General features: G+C 44.3%; 1 protein-coding gene across 4 annotated transcripts in view; it reads right to left on the bottom strand.

The window, feature by feature from the left end:
• The window catches only part of Nphp1 (nephrocystin 1), a 53299-nt gene that overhangs the window by 29157 nt on the left and 7903 nt on the right, over positions 1-16239 (bottom strand). For 2 of the 4 annotated variants that reach the window (XM_021192621.2, XM_029536934.1), the window contains exons 2-9: positions 14488-14561; positions 13547-13607; positions 11754-11878; positions 7752-7962; positions 5845-5946; positions 3160-3281; positions 2401-2443; positions 1215-1299 (exon numbers count right to left, since the gene is read on the bottom strand). In XM_021192621.2, coding sequence (XP_021048280.1) covers positions 1215-1299; positions 2401-2443; positions 3160-3281; positions 5845-5946; positions 7752-7962; positions 11754-11878; positions 13547-13607; positions 14488-14561 — 823 coding nt within the window. Of the gene's footprint in view, positions 1-1214; positions 1303-2400; positions 2444-3159; positions 3282-5844; positions 5947-7751; positions 7963-11753; positions 11879-13546; positions 13608-14487; positions 14562-16239 lie in introns of all 4 variants that reach the window. The other 2 variants (XM_021192620.1, XM_021192619.1) reach the window with 1 other exon arrangement.

Consider the following 16239-nt stretch of genomic DNA (forward strand, 5'->3'; position numbering starts at 1 on the left):
TGTTTTATTTTGAGACAATGTCTCCTATAAATACCAGGGGTTCTCTAACTCTATATAGCCAAGGATGACTTGAACTTCTGGCCCTCTTGTTTCTGCCTCCCACATCCTGGGCACAGGCCAACAACTATGGAATGTTTATTATAGAAAGCACTACTTATTTAAGAAACAGTTTTGGAGCCCTTGCTCTGTGCCAAGTGCTATGTTAAAAGCCAGAGACATGGGAGTGAACCGGAGAGGTATGTGTCTCCTTCATTAGCTTACAAGGACTGAGGGGACTGATAAAGCCCACGCTTGAGTTTGAAGGGTGTCAAGGAGTCGGGCTAAAGGGAAACAAACACATCCCATGGGTGGGCATTTTAGAACAGGGAAGAACCATTCCATCAGAACCATTCCAACTTCAAGAAGACCTTCCAAGGACAACTGAACAGCCCAGGTACACAGGAGACACCTGCCGCCACAGGTCTTACAGCAGCTTACAGACAGTTCTCAAGCACCGGGAAGGCCCAGCACAGACATGGAAACAAACAGGTAGAGAGAAGGCTGCTCAGAAGGGCAGATGAAAGAAGGGTTGGTTCAGTGGGCTGGGGCTTGGGGCGGGCCTTAAAGCCACAGGATTGGGTATCCTGGTAACACTGATGGGGCGAGTACCAAAAGCAGGAAGGCTGGGAGAGGGTGGCTATAGATACAGGGAAGGGCAAGGAAATAAGAAGTCATGTTTGTGCAACAGGGAAAGGGGCTGGGAGCCAGAGCACCACGCCAGGCTTGTCCTCCCTCACTGCCACAGGAAGGATGAGGAAAAGATGAACACTCAAGAAGGTGAGGTTCAGGGCTAGGGAGACAGATCAGCTAAGCACTTGCCATGTGAACTTCAGGACCTCAGAATCCAGGCAAAAAAGCCAAGAGCAGTGCAGTGACACGCACCTGTGGTTCCAGTGCTGGGGTTCAGAAGCAGGGGTCCCCTGGGGCTTGGTGGCTAGCCAAATTGAGCAGGGGGCCTTGCCTCAAAAAATATGGTAGGGGACAGTTGATGTAGATACATGGTGTCGACCTCTTGCCTCAACACGCGCACATGCACAAACACACAAACACACAAACACATGTGCACACAGGAGGTAGATTTAGTATCTTCAACTTGTTTGGACAATTGTAGAAGAATTAGCACTCAATCTTGACTGCTGAACTCCAAGCGTACAGAGACTGAAAGCCCGAGTTACCTTCATCCAGCAGCTGCGAGAGCGTGGAAGGCCGGAATCCTGCAGGAATGGCTCCCATTGTGGCTAACACATCAACGGTATTTATCTGCTGAAGAGAGGAAAATGAAAGACTTGTTGTTCCCATTCCTCTTCTTGCCTTTGTAGTACTTCAACACTATTGCAACGGCAACCCCCAAAAGGGAAAAACAAACCAGACTGTGAAGTAAGTAATACTGCAGTGGGGGCTGGAGAGAGGGCTCAGCAGTTAAGAGCAATGGCTGCTCTTCCAGAGGTCCTGAGTTCAATTCCCAGCAACCACATGTTGGCTCACAACTATCTGTAATGGGATCTGATGCCGTCTTCTGGTATGTCTAAAGACAACAACAGTGTACTTGTATACATAAAATAAATAAACAATTCTTCTTTTAAAAGAAAGAAAGAAAGAAAAGAGAAGAAAAGAAGAAAAGAAAAGAGAAGGAAAAAGAAGTATTGCAGTGCAAGCCCAAATTCCTCAAGGGTGGCATCTATCATGAACCCTGATCTCTCCTAATGACTGTGACTTTTCATGGTGACTAGAGAACGGGGCTTTGGGTTCTAAATTAGCTGCGAAAGTGTCCCCACACCTGTCAAGGTCCACAGCACATACCACTGAACACATGGTGACCACAGCACCAGATAAGCACTTTAGAAGCAATGGACACTCTGTGTGTTCGAGCACTCCAAGTGCACCCTGGTAACTAAGGAGGGGAATCACGAGCGAGGAAAGCTACTCACCACACTGCTAGTGGGGATGATTTGTGGGGTTGGGAGAAATTCCAGTGTTATATCATTTCTGATTGACAGTTTTGAGGGTAATTTCTTGCTCTGATATCTTTTAAAATATTTTTTAAAATAGCTTAACTTTAATATTCCAAAATGATAGAAAATTCATATAGGAACACATGATAATTCCAAGCTCTCAAATCATATCCAGATAAGATACTCTACTTCTTATATAAAAGGACCTAATGAGAATGCCATTTGCATCATGAGCCACTAAGAGGACGGTGTGCCTTGTGTTCCCACCTGGCCCCTGTTGCAATCTCTGCTGCCCTCCAGTCTCTATTCTGCTCTGAACGCAGTCTAAACTACTAAGCAACAAATGAAGTATATCTTGTCAAATATATCAATATTATTAGACACAAAACTGGAGACAGGAGGAACCAACCTCTGAGATAGCTTTTCGAACAGCACTCCAGTGGGAATCAGTTCTAGGAAGACAAAGGAGCAAGGTCAGTGCAGGGACCAGCTGTGCCTGTTCCAACTGGGAGTCAAAAACAGAGTGTGCAATCACCAACCAGCTCTGAAAACTGAACAGTCGTCTCAGGGGAGGCCCAGCTAGGATTCAATACCCTAAAAGAATTACAAAATTAAAGTAGCAAAACTTGCCTTCATTATAAGAAAGTGTCGAGTTATTAACAGTAAAAATAAAGCCAAAAATTTCTGAGGCTGCAGATGATTTAGTTGGTAAAATGTTTGCCATGCACGTGTTTTGAGTTCAAAACCAGAGAACCGACATTAGGTATGGTGATGTGTATTTTTTTTTTTTTTTTTTTTTGGTTTTTCGAGACAGGGTTTCTCTGTATAGCCCTGGCTGTCCTGGAACTCACTTTTTAGACCAGGCCTTGAACTCAGAAATCCGCCTGTCTCTGCCTCTACCTCCCGAGTGTTGGGATTAAAGCCTGGCGAGGTGGAGACACAAGATTCCTGGGGCTCCCTGTCTACCCAGCCTAGCCTAATTAGCCAGCTCTGAGCCCAAGAGACACCCAACATTACAAAGCAAAGTGCATAGCTCCTGGAGTACACTATCCAAGGTTTCACATGCACACACATACATTGCACACGCCTGCACATACAACCCACTAAACACATGCTCAAACATGCACACACAGGTTTAAGCCACTGGATGCCCTCTCCCACCTCTTACCTCTGCTTCACCTGGGCTCCATCTGCAGTTTCATCCACCACCTCCACGTCCTCCTCACCATCCTCCTCATTGCCCTCTTCGCTGCCTTCGCTTGACTCCAGCTTATCTTCTTTATTACAGGGCTGAGAGATTGTGGACATACAAAGCGATGCTCCGTCAACACAGAATCAAACCACAAAGATGTATCAGTACTTAGCACAGATGAGGGTATCTGTATGCAAAGCTTGTAACTGCCTTTGGTAATTTCATTATTTGGAAAAAAAAATGACAGAAAGGCATGGTAATTCTACAACTTGGGAGCCTGAGTCAGGAGGATCATGAGATCTAGCCTGGCCTGTGCTCCACAGCAAGATCCTGCTTAAGAAAATTAAAAAAAAAAAAAAAAAAAAACAGAAGAAAGAAGAAGAAGCAGAAGGAGGAGGAAAAGAAGGAAGAGGAAGAAGAGGAGGAAGAGGAAGAAGAAAAAGAAAAAGGAAGAGGAGGAAGAGGAAAAGGAGGAAGAAGAGGNGGAGGAGGAGGAAGAAGAGGAAGAGGAGGAAAAGGAAGAAGAGGAGGAAGAGGGAGATAAGTTTAGCTTATATACCTTTCTATGTCAGATGGAATTTAAATTAAAAATTAAGAGAAGAATCAGCAAAAGTGCTGGCAAAAATGATCTTGGAATAGGGATGCTCTTTTTAGAAGTATTACCAAATATAAAACCAAAAGTCATAATGGGAAACACAACACTGATAGATTTAGCTAACAAAACTACACACAGGGCTGGTGAGATGACTCAGTGGGTAAGAGCACCCGACTGCTCTTCCGAAGGTCTGGAGTTCAAATCCCAGCAACCACATGGTGGCTCACAACCATCCATAACAAGATCTGATGCCCTCTTCTGGAGTGTTTGAGGACAGCTACAGTGTACTTACGTGTAATAAATAAGTAAATCTTTAAAATAAAAAAAAAAAACTACACACAACTGAAAGCCAACAAAAATATCAAACACAAATGTCTGAAGGGTAATAATCCTCATTAATAGTATAACAGCTGTTATATTCAATAAGGAATGATATAAATAGGAAATGAGGAGTGTTAAGGACTAAGTAACTGTTCCCTGGCTAGCCTGCCATTTTGTTCTGTTATTAGTATTATAAGGAAATTTTCTCATATGTTGCTTCTGCTGTTATTAGGAAACTTTCTCATGCCCAAGTTAATTACATATCCTGTTAGAATGATCTGTGCTCTTGGAAACCAATCACAATAGAAGTCAGTAGAACTGCTTTGTATAGTTACCCACAACAAGCTCGGATCCAAACCAACCACCCAGCAGCACCTCCTGCCCCTGTGTATAAGCTGCCCCTGGGACGGACCCCAACATAAGAGACACACCTGCACCTATTTAGAGTAGGACTTCCATTTTGAGTGGGGGTCGAGTAAAGTTTAAGTTCCCAGGACCTCCCTGGGAACTGACATCCTACTTGGCAGAACAGACACGTATGTGGATAGTGACATCGTGATAGTCAAGTTAAGATGTGAATTTTATACACGGAAAGTCCCCTGCCACAGTTGGATACCCCAACCAACAGGAACAGGACAAATGTACAACAAAGACATGTTCCTAAGGAGATGCCCTGTCCCTAAGTCCTGAATGATGGAGTAACTTGGCACAGATGTGTAAAGATCTCAGGCTTAAAAGCCCTGTAGGATCTTTTATTTATTTATTTATTTATTTATTTATTTATTTATTTATTTTTATATTTTAATTTTTTATTAGATATTTTCTTTACTTACATTTCAAATGCTATCCTGAAAGTTCCCTATACAGACCCCCCCCCCCGGCCCTGCTCCCCTACCCCACCCACTCCTATTTCTTGACCCTGGTGTTCCCCTGTACTGGGTCATATAAACTTTTTTGCAAGACCAAGGGGCCTCTCTTCCCAATGATGGCCAAATAGGCCATCTTCTGCTATATATGCAGCTAGAGACACGAGCTCAGGGGGTACTGGTTAGTTCATATTGTTGTTCATTCAGTTCCCAAGTCTGTACTGCAGCCCTGATCGATCACTCCTGGGGCCTATGCTCAATAAACTATCCCTGTCTGACTGAAATCTGTGTTCGTGTGGTTTGTGAGGTGGCTTCTGGACTCCAACAAGGAGTATAATAAATGCAAATAAAGCCATAATCAGATTGGTTTTGATGACCACAGCCTGCACTGTCAAACATACAAGAAAACGCTCTCAGGTAATGCCAAATTGGTAAAACAAATCAAATCCAAAGGTGTCTGGGCGGCCATCACAGCATCGGCTACCTGTTCTGTCTCTCCATCTCTGTTCTCAAGGCATTTCTGACTACACCAGGCAACGGCGAGGCTGAGCCAGGCAGAGCCCTGGGACTTGGTAGCCTACGTCACAACCCAACGAGAGACCCTGACTCAGAAACTAAGGTGGACAGTACTGAAACAGTACTGACCCAGAGCACCCTCATGACAGGAATGCTCCAGGGCTCACAAGCATACCCTGGGCAGGTGGGGGCGGGGGCTGGTAAGTACATTTCCCCTACTCACTGTCTCTTTAAAATTAAAGCCAACTCTCTATCTCAAACCATTCACTTACCAACAAATCAGAAGCACAGCTCCATGCCCATGCTCATTGCCATCAAGATGGAAACACTTTAGTTGGAAAGGCAGAAATGGTCAGGACTAACCTCCAAGTAGGTCCTGGGAATGAGACCCTCAACTCCTTCAGCGTCCTTAGCCAGCCACCAACCATCAGGCTTCTTTTCAATTATATGGAGAACGTCCCCTTTCTTAAATGGAAACAAATTAGAAACTGAACAAAAAATATAAAACCATGAACAATATTTCATTACATATCTTTTTTTTTACAAAGGTAAAATGAGTTTATTTAGTCTCATTTAAAAGTAAAAGAAAAAAAATCTGTAACACTCTACTACTGACTCTTTGTGACTACAAATGAAGCATATATTCAAGTGACAAGCACCTTTTCACTGTGTGTGTGTGTGTGTGTGTGTGTGTGTGTGGGTAGGTGGGTGGGTGTGTGTTAGTGTGAATGCTCTGCCTGCCTGCATGTCTATGTACCACATGAACGCCTGGCATCTATGGAAGTCAGAAGGGCTTTGGATTCCCTGGAGCTGGAGTTACAGGTGTTTGTGAGCCACAACATGGGAGCTGGCAACCAAACCCAGGTCTTCCTTAAAAGCAGCAAGTGCTCTTAACTGCTAAGCCACCTCTCCAGTGCCCTCAGTACCATTTTAAGGCACCATGCTTATGCTAACACTTGGATTATTATAGAAGACACTGTGTAGTTTGCATCTCTCTTTGTACAATATCTTTCAGAAGCAGCATGTGAATCCTTGAGAAAAATCAGTTCTGTGAAATTAAAATTAAACCATATGCTGAAGCAAAAATAGCACTTATCCAATATATTCCAATTAACATTTTGAATGACATTTATGCATACAGAAAAATATAATCTACCAGCTAGGTATGGTAGTGATACCTTTAATCCCAGCACTGGGAATCTATCTATCTGTCTGTCTGTCTGTCTATCTATCATCTTTAATGAGCAAAGAAGTTCTACCATTGATGATATGGAGAAGCAAAGTATTTCTTAGAGTATACATTATGTCGAATATTGATGGCATTCTTCAGAACTGAAAAATGTAAATGTGTAAGTTTTTTTTTTTTTTTTTTTTTTTTGGTTTTTCGAGACAGGGTTTCTCTGTGTAGCCCTGGCTGTCCTGGAACTCACTCTGTAGACCAGGGTGGCCTCGAACTCAGAAATTCGCCTGCCTCTGCCTCCCGAGTGCTGGGATTAAAGGCATGCGCCACCACACCCGGCTTAAATGTGTAAGTTTTATAATACACTTATACATCATATTATTCATTATTTAATTCTGAAAATTGATAACTACAAGGACTAAGATTAGTATATTCTTTAAACTTTTCACTCATGTTGATGGCAAAAAGTCACAAGCTTCTTCAGGAACCACAAGTCTCAGGCCAGGCTGACTTAGTGGGAAAGTGGTTGCCTAGCACGTGTAAGGCCTGCAGTTTGCTCTCTAGCACTGAAGAAGCAATACCCTGAGGGGTTTTTGGGGGGCGAAGGGTGGTGGTGGTGGTGGAGGGGAGTTTTGAGGCAGTGTTTCATCATGTAACCTTGGCTGGCTTGGAACTCACTATGTAGACCAGGCTGATTTTGAACTTGTATCTGCCTGTCTCTGCCTCCTGAGTGCTGGCAGTAAAGGCCTAAGTCCATTGCCAGGGGCTGCAGAAGTGTCTCTAACAACCTGATGCATGCCTGTTGCCGCAAGCTGCAGGCTCAGCTTGAGTTAAGTAATTTCATGCACATCACAATTATAAAACTTGCCCTTATTAGGAGTTATCAAAACTGCAGCTAGTTTTTCCAAAAAACCAATCTTTAGGAGGAGTAATTTTAATAAGAGAGCGGCCGATTAGTGCTACTTAGAATTTTGATTATTTTTCTAAAGATGGATTATTCTCAGGACTATGTAACACAAGCACTCACAGCCTTTTGTACTGTCGGCCATGCAGTTTACCCTGGGTGTCCTGCAGACTTACTCCACCTTACCTTAAAGGTCAAGTCCCCAGTCTGCTGAGCAGCAAAGTCCCCAAGAGCAATGTACGTGACAGTTTCTGTTTCCGCTTGTTTCGGGGAGGCTTGCTCTTGCTCCCCTTCCTCATCCCCTTCTGACTCTTCTTCCTCTCCAGCAGTTTCTTCAGTTTCTTCTTCATCATCTTCAGTTGTGTCATCTTCCTCCTTGTCACTGTGTGCCTCAACTCTGTGAAAAACACTTCTATCAGGAGGACCATCTGGAGTCGCATGGGAGCGGGGGGGGGGGTCGGGGGGGGGCCGTTCTAGCAGGAGTTGCATCCTGGCATGCATCCCATGAGTTGCACCCTGGCACAGTGAGTGAGCACAGAGGCCCACATGGACAGGAGCTGCCCGCATTTGGAGCTGGAAGTGGAAGGAAGCAGGAGAGTGCGGCTGACAGTCTCCACCAGCAGGCTGAGCACTGGTGGTGGGAGGCACCTAGGGTGGAGGAGGAGCCGGAGGGGTCCCGAGCAAATTGCTTAAGCATCTTATTCAGTGCAGACAACATGGGCACGGGTTCCAATTCTGCCTCTGTTTATCCCTCCTTGAATAAACTCGGGTAGATTAGCTGGTCTGTGTGTTTGTAGTGCTGGGAATGGAACTGAAGGCAAACGACCTACTACTGAGCCATCACCCCAGTCCATGGCCAAACTGTGGCATCAGCCTCTCAAGTTGCGATTAGAGACATGTGCCACCACACTCAAAAAAGGAGAGGGGAGGGCAGGGGAGGGGAAGAACTATGACTCCTGTCTGCTGACCCACTGATTAGCTGTCCTCACTTCTGCTGCTTCTTTGGTCCCTTTCTTGCATTTTCTTTGGTCCCTTCCTTTCTTCTTTGGCTCCTTAAGTTGGAAGCTTTAATTTTTCCTCAATCTTCTTTCCAAATTACTCACTCAAAGCTATACACTTTCCCCTAAGCACCACATTGGCTATAATTCACAAGATATATTCATTTTTTTATTCATAACATGTTCTGTCAGTGCAGTATTTTCTTTGACTCATGAGTTATACAAAAGTGTATGATTTAATTTGCAAACACAGGTGATTTCTACTTTTTATTATTGAATTTTAATGTAATTCCAAAACTTCAAGCCATATACATGACACAGATTCAAATTTTAGAAACACACTGACAAGTATTTTGTGGCTTCTGCAGTTCCTTTAATTAACAATTGATGGCACATGTGCACTGCCCTTGAAAAGCAGCACAGTGTGTCCTTGTGCAAAGAGACCCACAGTCTACACAATGCCATCAGTCAAGATCGCTGAGCACCAGGTCTGATTTACTGACCCACAGGCATGGCAACTCTGGCTTTATACACTTGAATCTGTTGTTGGGATTATATTTCCCCTACTGAACTCACTCTTCTATAAATACAAAATGTTCTCCTTAAGTAGTAAATACTTCTGCTCTAAATATCTACTTTGCCTGGTTAAAGTAACTGCCTTACTTGGCTTTTGTTAGCATTTGCATATAATATATTTCCTAATCTCTTACTTTGAAGTTATCTATAATTTGTCACTAATATATAACTCTTATAAACAACGTGCATATTTGGGTCTGCAAAAAGAAACAATACAAAATAAACAAACCCCGACCCTAAGGCAACCTGACAACCACTCTCTTAAGCAGAATGCTAGTCCACTCGCCTTTCACATAGTGTCTCAGTGACGGCACCGCAGCATGCCGTCTTTAGTTTACCTCCGTCTCATGTGCTACTTTTGCTGTTTCACTTCTTTTAAAAAATTTGTTTACTGAGTAATTTTTAGCATTCCAGCTTATTGTTGGTATAGTTTTCTTAGTTATGCATTTATAATAGACTACCTGCTTACATTGCTGATTTACCTCCCTTAAGTTTTATTTATTTATTTATTGATTGATTGATTTATTGTTTTTTGTTTTTTGGGGCTTTTTTCCTTTTCAAGAAAGGGTTTCTCTGTGTAGCCCTGGCTGTCCTGGAACTCANGAACTCAGAAATCCACCTGCCTCTGCCTCCCAAGTGCTGGGATTAAAGGCGTGTGCCACCACTGCCCAGCAAATTTTATTTTTGTTTTGGCATGTTTAGTGATTTTTTACTAGAAACTGTGATAGGCATATTTATACACAGGATCATATTGTGTTCTTACAGTGATATGTTTAGTGTTACACAGCATTAGCCCAGGCTGTCCTGGAACTCCCTCTGTAGACCAGGCTGGGCCTTAAACTCAGAGGATCACCTGCCCCTGCCTCTGGAGTGCTGTGCACCACCATTGCCTGGCTCTTGTTAAGTTTTTTTACTCTAGGATTTTTTTTTTTTGTTGTTTTTGTTTTTTTTTTTTGTTTTTCGAGACAGGGTTTCTCTGTGTAGCCTTGTCTGTCCTGGAACTCACTCTGTAGACCAGGCTGGCCTCGAACTCAAATCCGCCTGTCTCTGCCTCCCAATTGCTGGGATTAAGGGCATGTGCCACCACCACCTGGCTTACTCTAGGATTTAAGTCTGAATTTTTCCAGCTTTATAATCTGTTAAGCTCTCAGCTTCTTCTTCTCCTCTTCCTTCTCCTCCTCCTCTTCCTTTTTTTTTTTTTTTCTCTTTTAGTCAGGGTTTCTCTACATAACCCTGAATACTGGGCTGGAATACTTACATAGTGGAATATGTAAACCACGTCAGCCTCAAACTCACAGAGCTGTCTCTGCCTTCTAAGTGTTGAGATTAAAAGCATGCACTACCAAACCTAGTGTTCTCAGCTCTTAGTAAATGCCTTCTACTCCGTCTTTGGAATCATGTCCTAGGGAGCCCAAGCACACACCAGACTTTTGTACTTGTCTCTCTTCAGTCCTTTCACTCTGAGGTACCAGGACTCAGTCCCAGTGGACTTAGCAACTCTAAAATGTGATCTCTGGCACCTCAGCCCAGTAAGGCTGGTTCCTTGCTTAGAGTCCATTTCATCCCTAGGGAACAGGCAAAAGCCAGGGCTCACTTTGTTTTTGTTTTTGTTTTTTTGTTTGTTTTTTTGTTTGTTTGTTTTTTTTGGTTTTTCGAGACAGGGTTTCTCTGTATAGCCCTGGCTGTCCTGGAACTCACTTTGTAGACCAGGCTGGCCTTAAACTCAGAAATCTGCCTGCCTCCGCCTCCTGAGTGCTGGGATTAAAGGCGTGCGCCACCACGCCTGGCTCAGGGCTCACTTTGAATATCTCCAGTGTATGCAGGATGTCAGTCCAGTGTTGTGCAATGTCTTGCAAGAGCCGCACCCCCTCATCCCCTCATCTTACTGTTGTTTCTAATGGGAGCAGAAACACAACACTGGTTACTCTGCCATTCTTAAGACTAAACATCAGAAAAATCCCAGAGTGTTTGCATGTATTCCCATCGGCATCCTACCCAGAGTTCAGAGTAAAAGACTGAAGACCAGGCTGGGCATGGTGGCACACACCTGTGATTCCAGCCCTGAGGCTGCTGGGGGAGGGGGACTACAATCCAAGCCCAGCCTGAGCTACACAGCAAGTCCCCATCTAAACAAGCAGAACACTATTGAAGAGTCTCAATAATTGATCTTTCTCTCGCTACAAACTGGATTTATTCATAACTACAGGGGTGTTGCTCTATAATTTGAAAAAACTATTATTAATGTTCTTTCTAGCAACAACAAAACAAAGTACATGTTTCTGCTTTCAATGTTCCCACATTTATGTTTTTTGAAAGAGGAAATGATGTACGTGGACAGCCCAAATCACTTCTTTTGTGATTCACTTCCAAGGCAGCATGTGTATTTTCTAACTCTAGTTTATTAGCTCTTCAGATCTCTAGTATATTGTCCCCACAAGAGTATGGTCTAAGAGCAGAGACTACGATGCCTCTTTACACCTCTCACAGTCACACTGCGGTATGTCTCTATTCTGCACATGATCTTAGCCAAAAGGCCGAGAAGCGATGGTATGTCTCTATTCTGAACCAAGTTTCAAAGGTGCTGCCACAGGCCTGAGGGAAGAAGGGAGCTTACTTGAGAGCGTCTTTCCTGCTGATGCTCACGGCAAGCTCCTGCAGCTGGCAGGCTAGCTTCTCCAGAAGGCTATGTTCCTCTTCCTTCCTCTGCTCATAGTTCCCCACAGGTGCGGCTTCATCAGCCTGTGGGAGAATAGGCAGCTGTTTCACTGGAGAATCTACCCCAGATTCCCTAAATGTATTTAATGTAAAAGGATAACATCAGGGCCGGAGAGATGGCTCAGTGACCAAGAGTGCTTACTGCTCCAGTGGAAGACACAGGTTAGATTCTCAGTGCGAATGAGACAGCTCACTATAACTCCAGTTCTAAGGGATCTAATGACTTCTTCTGGTCCCTGGGGGCACTGCAGGCATGAGGGGCACATATAACCAGACAGGCATACTTTCACACCCATAAAAATATATTTACAAAAAAAAGAAGCCAGGTATTGTGGTGCACACTTTTAACCCCAGCACTCAGGAGACAGAGGCAGGTAGATCACTGTGAGTTTGAGGGCACTCTGGTCTATAGAGGACAGCCAGAGCTGCAGAGTAAGACCCCGTCTTAAACAAAACAAAACAAAACAAATAAATAACAAAAACCCCAATAAATGTTGTAAGGAAACATTAATTACCAGTGTGAGAATACATTTACCTTGGAGAGTTTATAGCTCATTGATTCGGAATTCAAAGCAAATGACAAATTTGAATTTCCTTGTTTCTTTATTATACATTACAGACCCTAAACCTGTATGGGACAGGGTTAGGTAGTAAAATATCAGGCAGTCCAAAAGATAAGGAAGGTTTGTTTCTAAGTTCCAGCAAGATCCCCAAAGCCCTTGAAAGCATCCTCTTGTTGTCCTTGGAAAAGGAACTATTAGGCTTTTACTGCTCCTAATGGGCCAGCCTGCCTCTGACACAGAAGAGCCCAACGTCACTGGAGAGGTCCGAGCTAGACAGCTGCTCAGGTGCAGGATCAAGCATTCAGAACTGGTGGCCCCCATTGTAAATGCCCTGAGGGGCTTTAGCCATGGCCACCTCGTTTGTATAAATCCCGGGAAGTACTGTCAAAAGTAAATTCCTGTTCATCTCATTTCTGCAGTAACTGATGGTAGAGCTACTGTGGGAGCAAAAACCTCCTCACCAGGTCCTCTCTCCACATTTTAAATCTAAATCTAAACTGTAACACACAAGTAATCTAATGCAAAAGAAAGGGGGGGGCAAAAACCAAATTGTTCCCAGGTTTCCTGAACTGGTGGTTCTGGGTAAAGCAAGAGTCTTAGTATCTGAAATCCCAGCTGCTCTGCTTTCAAGTAAAACTCTATAATAAAGCTACCGGGCAAGGGTGGTGGCCGATCCTGGCTATCCACTTGACACACCTGGCAATGGGAATCTCCACTGAAGAACTGCCTCCATCAGACTGGCCTGTTGGCATGCCTGTGGGACATTTTTCTTGACTGTTAATTATCTCAGAGGCCCAGCCCTAGGCAGGTGGGCCTGTGTAGACGGAAGGCGCTGGATGTGAGCCTGAGAGCCGATGACGAGCAGCAGCCCTGCCTGTGGGGTTTGCTTCAGTTTTTGTCTCTAGGCTCCTGCCCTGGCTTCCCTCGGTGATGACTGTGTTCTGTAAACTAAGTAACTTTCCTCATTAAAGTTGCTTTTGGTCATGCTGTTTATCACAGCAACAGAAGCCAATTAAAACAGCAGTCCACAGCTGGCTGTGGCTGGACATCACCCCTGACGCAAACCCAGGATCTTGGCAGCTGAAAATCGTTGGTGGAAAAGGAGATGTTGGAGATTCGTCATACTTACTTTGTTTAATTTTTGAAGAGTGTTTTTATTTTCATCTACTGCCTGTTTTAACTGGATACATCTAAATTTTGAAAAGATAAAGTAGAGGTCAGTTCTCTATTGTCAGAACTAGGCACTACTTTTTATCAAATCATCCACAGTTTCTTGAGTGCAAGGCTAATTGTTCACCTAGAGAACAGTTGGTCACATGAAGACAGCTGAAGAAGTAACTATCCTGAGCAGGGACAAATGGCTTTTAGACATTTGTGACCAGGTCTTCAAATCTGGACTCTGCAGACCTCTTGGCTAGGGTGATTCTGCCTCAGCCACGGATTTTGACCCTGAGTAGTGTTTATAGTCACTGTCATGAAGACAGCGAGTCCACACCTGTCCGGTGCCGTGTGCATCCTTCTAGACTGCACTACACCTACAGGGAACCTGTAGTTTCATCACTGCAGGCTGCAGCTAAGCGCCCGCTCTCCCTTCAGAGAACTCCAAGCTCTCAGCTGCCCTAAAACATTTGTGTCGTCTTCCCGCTTTAATGTCTAATTTGATTGTCTCTTTTATGTTGGCAGGCATCTCACAGTGTTATTGTGAAGAGAAAGACAAAGTTTGCATGAGTCTTAGCACAGAGAACAAACTGAGAGCAGGCTCCCCGTCCCGCTCCCCATCCCAGTCCCCGTTCCTGTCCCCAGCAGGGCTCTTCTCTTGCTGTCCTTCCGACTGGACTGGGTAGAAAGTGGTGCTTTAAACACATTATGGAGACATTTACTCACGGATCCTTCCACATTACTCTCCATTACTATTTCATTTTGGGGGAAAGGGAAAGAGGAAGAGGAAGATGGAGAGGGTGAAAGTGAGAGAGTGAGCAAGCAAGAGGGGACGGGGGAGACTCGCTGTACAACATTTAAACAGCACCCACCGAACTAGCCCCTGGACGGGCAGGCGGGCAGCATGCTTACCTTTGGTAAATATCTCTCCGTTTACTTGGTTCCAGAGCACCTGTTAGTTGGCTTTCAGTCACCAAACTATCAACCTACAACAGATGGAGACAGTTTAAAACATTGTATAAACTGCCGTGTTGCCTTGAGAAATAGAACTTTACTAATTTTCCCACAATACATAATAAACAGTTTTGAACATGGGCATACAATAAAGTAGAATTTTACAGTAAATACCACACCTGACTCCTACCATTAGCATCTTACAATGCCTGTTTGATTTAGCTATCCAGGTCTTTTTTCCCCATGAAAACTATCAATACACTTTCCCCAGATCGTACGCCACTGGCCTCACTAGCTAGAGTGCGCTGTTAAGGTCCCAGGTGCATCTGTACAGCCCTGAGGCACTCGTTCGCTGTACTTTAACAGACAGATTCTCTCCACAACCCCGAACTTATCGAGATGTAGGAAATTGCCCCACAGACAACTTTACTCCCTTCCCAATAGATCCTCACTCCACTTCTCCTGAGATAAAACCAGCTCACTTTTTTCCACTACAAGTGAGTTTTTCCCACTCACGGGGGCTGAAGGGATCTGGCTGGCACGGCTCTATGTAAGCCTTCCTGTGCCCCGTGCTTTTGAGGGATTTCATCCTGTGAGGCTTGGTTTATTCTTCACTACAGATGTGCCGGGACTTTCCTTTGATTAGTGTTTTATGGGCACTCTCCTTACCTCTGTTAAGCTACCACAGAGGCGCGCATTCTATGGCTTTTCTTTTTCTTATCTTTTCTTTCTTTCTTTCTTTTTTAATTAGATATTTTCTTCATTTACATTTCAAATGCTATCCCCAACCACTCACTCCCACTCCCTGGCCCTGGCATTTCCCTGTACTGGGGCATATGACCTTCTCTATAGAGAGTGCATAAGAGGCAGTGTGGGGGAGAGGAGAGGTCAAACCACAGTAGCTTCCTCTTCACCCTGGCCATTCGGTGGCCGCAAAAATGCTATTAAAATTCACCCCAGGACAGAGCCGCCCATCCAAGGCCCAAGTGAAAGACGATTCCTTGGTCCACAGATACCAACATGAAAACTTTCAGGTACTGGCAAGACTAGCTAATAGCTAATATACATATCATCATGTCCTTTCCGGATATGGCCTTAAAGGGCTCCTCACATCTCATCAGGGAGACTTTCCTTACAATGAACAATTACAGGAAACCACAACAACAGATCAAAATGGCAGAGTTGTGAAGCCCAGTCCCAGCTGATGCATCTACAACAAAACTGCACCTAAGGCTCAGGCATCATTGCAGAAGAGGGGATGGAAAGATTGTAAGAGCCAAAGGAACAGGATGCTTGCTGTGAAGTTATGGCTCCTAGAAATGTGAGAGAAGCTAAACTGATAAAAGTCTCACCAATATGGCTGCCCAAACAAGACTTGAACGACCCAGAGTCACCAATAGACAATGCTAATGTGAAAGAGATAGAGCTTAGAGACTGGCCTAGACAGAGACATCAGGACAACCAAGCAAAGCTCAGAGCAGGAGAAATAGCCTTCCCCAGGGATGAGCACACCAAATGGTCGGCCCTGAAAACATACACATGCAAGTAGGGTTATACAGATGGAGCAGGCTGTACTATATTTAGGAACACACACACACACACAAAATGATTAAAGAAAAAGAGGCAAGGAAAGAGAGTGCAGCTGGGGTTGGAGGAGGGAGTGGCAGTAGCACATCTGAGGATCTGGAAGGAAAGGGAAGGGATAATTAA

This window comes from Mus pahari, chromosome 3 (genome assembly GCF_900095145.1).
Source record: "Mus pahari chromosome 3, PAHARI_EIJ_v1.1, whole genome shotgun sequence".
Classification (NCBI taxonomy): Eukaryota; Metazoa; Chordata; class Mammalia; order Rodentia; family Muridae; genus Mus; species Mus pahari.